This window comes from Solanum tuberosum, unplaced genomic scaffold (genome assembly GCF_000226075.1).
Source record: "Solanum tuberosum cultivar DM 1-3 516 R44 unplaced genomic scaffold, SolTub_3.0 scf00048, whole genome shotgun sequence".
Lineage (NCBI taxonomy): Eukaryota > Viridiplantae > Streptophyta > Magnoliopsida > Solanales > Solanaceae > Solanum > Solanum tuberosum.
Window position 1 is genome coordinate 992,766 of NW_006238976.1, and position 7,078 is coordinate 999,843.

The 7,078-nt window shown below is 36.3% G+C and overlaps 1 protein-coding gene across 1 annotated transcript in view; it reads left to right on the forward strand.

Annotated features, from left to right (window-relative positions):
• Positions 1–117: 117 nt before the first annotated feature.
• The window catches only part of LOC102588862 (long chain acyl-CoA synthetase 4-like), a 10,483-nt gene continuing 3,522 nt past the window's right edge, over positions 118–7,078 (forward strand). The window contains exons 1-14 of the mRNA XM_006343800.2: positions 118–339; positions 2,193–2,256; positions 2,374–2,463; positions 3,004–3,060; positions 3,735–3,783; positions 3,994–4,070; positions 4,410–4,449; positions 4,540–4,634; positions 5,093–5,260; positions 5,352–5,462; positions 5,533–5,620; positions 6,324–6,390; positions 6,614–6,689; positions 6,787–6,904. Of these exons, the coding sequence (XP_006343862.1) occupies positions 188–339; positions 2,193–2,256; positions 2,374–2,463; positions 3,004–3,060; positions 3,735–3,783; positions 3,994–4,070; positions 4,410–4,449; positions 4,540–4,634; positions 5,093–5,260; positions 5,352–5,462; positions 5,533–5,620; positions 6,324–6,390; positions 6,614–6,689; positions 6,787–6,904 (1,252 nt within the window). The 5' untranslated portion in view covers positions 118–187. The remainder of the gene's footprint in view (positions 340–2,192; positions 2,257–2,373; positions 2,464–3,003; positions 3,061–3,734; positions 3,784–3,993; positions 4,071–4,409; positions 4,450–4,539; positions 4,635–5,092; positions 5,261–5,351; positions 5,463–5,532; positions 5,621–6,323; positions 6,391–6,613; positions 6,690–6,786; positions 6,905–7,078) is intronic.

The window sequence follows — 7,078 nt, forward strand, 5'->3', positions numbered from 1 at the left end:
TCCCCACCCAACCACCCACCCCCCCACCCCACCCCCAAACACCCATATAGTCCAATTTCCCCTTCACATATTATGTGTGTGTGTGTGTGTGTTATTACACATATATATATACAAACATATATACACAATATATTGACATTTTTTGTGTGTTTGTGTTAGAAGGAAGAAAAAAGAAGAGGGATCAAGAATGGCACCAGAAAAGTTCATTGTTGAAGTTGAACCAGCAAAGCCTGCTAAAGATGGAAGACCATCAATGGGTCCTGTTTACAGAAGTCTTTTTGCTAAAGATGGATTTCCTCCACCTATTCCTGGACTTGATTGTTGTTGGGATATTTTTCGGTTAGACTAAAAAAGATTTGATTTTTATGTTAATTTGCTTTGTTGTTATGTTGGGTTCTTGGTTTTTTAATGTTTATGCAGTTGATTTTAGTTTTGTTTGTTGAATCTGAGTGTCTGTTTGGGTTGGAATTTGGTAAAGGTGGAGTTTTTTTAGCTTTATGTATCTGATGAGTTGCAGAAAGTTTCAAGATTTGATTTTTATTTCACTTTTTGTGCTATATATAATTCTTGTTTTTTTTTCAAGTTATTTGATAAACTTGATTTGAATACAGAATTATTTTTTTTGAATCTGATTGTTTGGTTTGGCTATAAAGGGTCTACTGTATGTTTTTTTTTGTAAAAAAAGTTGATAGACTTGATTTAATAATGTGTTTTGAATCCAATTGTTTAATTTGGCTACAAAAGTTCTAGTCTTTTAGCTTTATGTGTTTGATGAGTAACTTAAAGTTCCATGAAATGATTTTGACTTTTGGATTTTCTTTTTCTGCAAAATCTTCACACCTTTTGGCATTTATTATGTATATAAATGACATGACTTCACTGTTCACATGCTCATGCATGTCGCAGATGCTTTTACCTTCTAGACATTGTACTGTCTTGAGCCATTGAACATGAACAAAAAACTACATCTGTGTTTTCTTGAACTGGAAGAGCCAATTGAGATATGCATGTACTTGATAACTTCTGTGATCTGAAGATCTCTCTTCAAATTTCCCAAATTCCTTTGAAAAGGATTTTAATCATGAATTCAAATCTTTCTTCAGAAAAAAACTTGATATTCTAGTGGAGATTGGAGAAGGGTGAGGGGTGGGGTCATTATCCACCGAGTTTCTAATTGTGCGTTAGTTGACCCTTGGGGTGTTGAGAATATAGTCAAGTAAATTAAAGCGTGCTCTATCAACTAAGTTGATGATGATATAATTTGATGAGATGGTCACACTTTAGGCCCACTCATTTCTTGTTTCCCATGATGTTAGGTCTCTATCTTATATTGTTCACGCTCTAGATGCCAGGTTGTGCGGCGGTGTTGAGTCCCACATCGGTGGGTGGGAGGCAAATTTGTATCGATCTTTGCCCTCCTTCCTTTTGAGCTAGTTTTTTTTTTTTGGGGGGGGGGAGGGTTGAGTTAGGCCCCGGTCATTTCTTTAATATGGTATCAAAGTCATGCCCATCCCAATCATTATATACCAATGTTGGGCCCTATCTTATATTGTCCATGCTCTTGATGTCTAGTCCTAGGCGTGCGAGGGTGTTGAGTCCCACATCGGCTCACTTTGGGAGGTGAGGTCTCTTTTGTATGGTCTTCGGAAATCTTCCACTCATGAGCTAGCTTTTGGGGGTTGCGTTAGGCCCAAAGTCCATTTAACATGTGGATTTCTCAGTTACAAAAACAATAATAAATCCCATAGTGTTCTGCTTTTTTAAGAGTGGTAATATCTTTAAATAAATTGAACATAATTCTACAGCAAATATAACTTTAAAGTGGGCTTGTTTGAAGCATAATGGATAGAAAAGGTTCATATAGTTGATCCCAATTGGTTTGGGATTGAGTATAGATCTTTCTCAATTTGGAAGTAAAGGCCTTAGATTTTCGAGCTTTACTGTGCTTCCCTGTTCAGGATATACTTCATATACAAGCTTGCCCTTGGACTGTACAAGCCATAAATTTGACTCGACCAGTCCTCTTTGTCCGTGTTTGTTCTAGTAAAAATTAATCTGGCACTTCGTCAGAACCTGCAGCTATTTCTATTAGTCAATAATGATGCTAGTAGAGACTTGCTCAGTTTGCAAAAATGAGTATTCCATTATAATCTAATAGCACATCTTATAGACATTTTCTTTTCTATGTACAGTTTGTCAGTGGAGAAATATCCTAACAATCGAATGCTTGGACACCGTGAGATTGTTGATGGAAAAGTACGTTGTTACCATGAGTAGTTTTTGCATAAGTTGTAACTCCTACCTCCAGAAAAGTTCTCTTCTCTTTTCTCTAAATTGGATTTAGCTGATTCATGTATTTGTTCTTACTTTCAGCCTGGAAAGTATGTGTGGATGTCTTACAAAGAAGTATATGACATTGTGATCAAAGTAGGAAATTCCATCCGGAGCTGTGGTGTAAATAAGGTGAGTTCAGTATATATATATTCCACGTGATACACTTTGCTAAAAGCTTGGTTGACTGCGAGAATAATTCCAACTATAAGTGCTTATAACTGCTTTATAGTGTTTGAGCTCTGTCATCAAATACAGCAGACGATGTTGCCTTCTTTGTGCTTCTCAAGCTATTAATTTGTTTCCTAGTTCTATTAGGAGCAGTGAAAAGCTAGGTTCACTTTTAGATGCCTGTCAGCTCATGACTGGATTACAAACTCATGCTTTGATATTTTCTTATACTTTGTGATTTCTATCAACTATATAAACTTTTGGAGGGGGACTACACTTTGATGTAGTATAACTGTGGATTTATAGAAGTAAATGTTACCTTTCTGATACCAAAATCAACAAATTATATTTCACTTATTTTTTTGAAGTTAGTCTGTGTTCTCTGTCTATATTATACTTGTGTATAGGACTTTTTAGCCAATCTCATATTGTTTATTGCCCTTGATTAGTTGTACTTCCAATCATTGCCTCACTTTCTGTCAATTTTACTTCTGATGTTAGGGAGACAAATGTGGTATCTATGGTGCTAATTGCGCTGAGTGGATAATAAGCATGGAGGTTAGTTTTTCCTGGTCCTTCTAATTCTCATTTTCCTCCTTTTGTCTGTTAATGGCCTTCAAACAGCATTAAGGACTTCAGTTACTAATATTTTGGGTACTTCATTTAATTATTTCCTAGCTGATGAAGAGGTACTTGGCCATGTACAAAACATTTAATATTAGCTATATTGACCATAGTTAGTCTTGGTATTTTCGGCACTCAGAGTCTCAGATTGTCTATCTTTTTTTTTTCTTGTTGTGCTAATCTCTCTTTGTTGAATCATTGGCCTTACATTTCTTCAAGTTTAATCAACTCTATACATTTGTTTCATATAGAACACATATTTGAGTATGACAGATAGGAAGAACTACAGTTAGAAAAGAAAAAGGTTGTGTAAGCACTGTGTGGAGTTAGGAGGCCGGTTGGGATTCATATAGTAGGATGCGCCTTTCTTTTCACCTCTAAATTAGGATATATATATAAGGACAGCGTGTCATTGAACTATGAGATATGAAAGTAGTTGACCTTCTCGCTGTTTTTGTTTCCTAGTCTACTTTGTATCAATATTTGTTTCATCCTTTTGTTGATCCTGTTTTCTGCTGTGCATCATATCAATCTTTGTTCCAGGATATTTAAGAAATTCAAACCTTCTCCTTAATTGTTGTTAGCTCTATAACGACTTACTAATGCAGGCATGCAATGCTCATGGACTTTACTGTGTTCCTCTGTATGACACCTTAGGTATGCATTCTCTTCATTTCCTTTTGTTTTTTTTCTTTTTGTAATTTATCATTCTTGGTGTTACATTAATAAAGATATCATTTTCATGCAATCTGATAGCCAGATTACTTATCACCCATTAATCATGTCATGTGGCCTTCTATTTTATGTTTTTCTGTAAAAGGAGAAGGAACCTCACTCTCTATAGTTTATCTTCTTTGTGTGATTTAGGTGCTGGTGCAGTGGAATTTATCATTTCCCATGCTGAGGTTACAATTGCTTTTGCCGAAGAGAAAAAACTTCCTGAGGTATGTATATTTGAATTTAAACTTTTGATAGACGGCTGATATGATATTCTGTGATCTCCGACTTGACACGCATGTTGATCTTCATGCCGGATATAGAATTAGTCATATCTCATAAGACACGACTCATTAAGACTTAAGTATGGAATCAAATTTGAATCACTAATTCAGTAATAAGACTACTTTCCTTGAGAATCACTGCACTGTTTTAAAAACTAAACAGATATACATATCTCAGATTCAAATATCACTTCTCCACTGGAATGGTTGAATGAGTCTCACTGTACCTTTTAACATATAGGGATGTGCTTTCTTACTAAAAGTGTGTTTATCCCTTTTCAGCTTCTGAAAACTTTTCCTAATGCGTCAAAGTACTTGAAGAGTAAGTCGATTGTGAATTCAGTCCCTATTTCAAAGTGTGATACATGAAATGTTGGCATTAACAAACTTGTTTCCTGCTCGTAATCACCAGCTATTGTGAGTTTCGGGAAGGTCACTCCCCAACAGAAGGAAGAGGTTGAAAAGTTTGGGGTGGTTCTGTACTCCTGGGATGAGTTTCTACAACTGGTAAGACTCATCTTTTCTTTTATATTTCTTATCAAATTTGTCTAATGGTTTGTTAGATGTCATCATAAGGAGTGTTATAATTTTGGATGCCAAGGTTGTTTGTGGCTTTGAATATTAGACAAAAAATGGGAACAGAGTATTTTGATTTCTTAAATCTAATTTAGTTACATGTTGACTTGAGTTTGATTCAGATTTTAACATTTTTTTTTTGTAATGGTTTTTTTATTGCTACCCTTCTGCGAATAACTTCTCGTATTGAGCTGAGGGTCTATCTTCTTTTCCATTGTAATATTTATTTTAGGCTTGTAGATGTAGCCAGTGATATTATGAGAAATAGCTATTTATCCACACTTCTGAATAAGTCTGTAGTATTGACATTTACATGGAACGATCTGCTGAGTAAACAAAAACGTAACTGTTTATATGGCCTTCAACTAAAGCTCGAATTTTATGTGCAGGGAAGCGAAAAACAGTTTGATCTTCCTGTGAAAAAAAAGGAAGACATTTGTACAATAATGTATACTAGTGGAACGACTGGAGACCCCAAAGGTGTCTTGATTTCAAATACTAGTATTGTTACTCTTATAGCTGGAGTACAGTGTCTGCTTGGGAGTGTGAATGAGTCGGTAATGAATTATTTGCTCTTTATTTTCATGCCTTTTGATGTAAAGCATAGCTACGGTATAGGCTTGATCATCTAATCTTTCTATGTTGCAGTTGACAGTGGATGATGTGTTTCTTTCGTATCTTCCCCTGGCACATATCTTCGATCGAGTGATTGAAGAGTGTTTCATTAATCATGGTGGCTCAATAGGATTTTGGCGAGGGGTAAGTTGTTCATATCTTCAGCTATATCATGGTAGAGCTTATACTTATGCATTCCTAATCATGTCTGCAGGATGTCAAGTTACTAACCGAAGATATTGGAGAGCTGAAACCAACTATCTTCTGTGCTGTACCTCGGGTACTAGACAGAATATATTCAGGTAATATGCATCTGTCAAACCTTTTCTCCTGACCGCTGATTTAGACTACCTAATCTGTGTTTGACCGGACAATAAATGCACTTTAGATTTGGATTAGACTCTAGTAAGTGTACAATGGTCTAGTGTTAATTATGTTTTTTTGCGGGTTTATTATTAACTATGACGGATGACAATGCCTTAATATGGTCAAAAAAGTTTTGCTCCCTTTGAATGGACATCAACTATTCACATTCTTATCAATATTGTCAAAGGTGCACTTAAGCCCTGAAGCGACGCACAAAACATGTTTAGCGCTTCGCTTCACTTAATGGGCTCTTCAATGTCGTCATCAAGGCTCTAAGGCATACTTTTCCTTGCCAATGAGGCAATCCTGAAGATGTGACACTAAACAATTGATATTTCACATTATCATAAAAAAAAATTAAATTTCTTTATCCATAATTCGTTAGTAATGCTTATGATGATTAATCTTGGAATACACATACATATTTGTAGTTTTTCTCCGTTTGCGCCTTTTTTCATTAAAGCTCACGCTTTATTTGTGCTTTGTGCTTAAAACCCCAAAGGACCTTAGAGCCCTTTTGCACTTTTTGCTTTTGATAACACTAATTCTTATCTTCTTGGTGTACCTTTGACTAAGTGCTCTCTAAGTCTTGTTGAAATGCTGGATATGTTTTTAACTAGTTCGTTTAAACATTCTCAGGTTTGCAACATAAAATTACTTCTGGTGGTCTGCTCAAAAGCACCTTGTTCAATCTTGCCTATGCTTAGTAAGTGATGTTCCATGTCAAATCTGATGAGGATCTTCTAGACTTCCTCTTTTTTTTGAGAGTTTATATACCAAACTCGGTATAATAAACTGATTTTTTCCCATGCTTTGGGTTACTGTAAATGGGAGAACTTTGGTTGTGATTTTTTGTTTAGCATTAAATTAAATCTTAGTTTGAATTATTTTTAGTGGAGTCTGTTACCTAAATGCTTGGAATTCTACAGCAAACACCGCAATTTGAAGAAGGGGCAAAGCCACGTTGAAGCTTCTCCGCTTTCTGACAAAGTCGTTTTCAGTAAGGTATTGCAAATGTCTTGGAGTAGCTAGCAAATCCATTTTCCCAGTTTTTCTTTCTTCTTACCAGTTAGTCCTTAACTCATGTTATTCTGTTGCTAAGGTAAAAGAAGGGTTAGGAGGCAGAGTACGCCTTATATTGTCTGGAGCAGCACCCCTTGCATCTCATGTGGAAGCTTTTTTGCGAGTTGTGGGATGTTGTCACGTTCTTCAAGGATATGGTATTTCATTCTTTTGCTACATCTGAAAAATTTTGTGGTGTTGATCTGCTTTTAGTGCTTCTTCTCTGACCCTAGGCTTCATGTTGCAATCAAAGGAGCTTTAGCATCATCATACCCCCCCCCCCCCCCCACCCGCCCCCCCCCCCCCCCCCCCCCCCCCCCCCACCCCCGCCC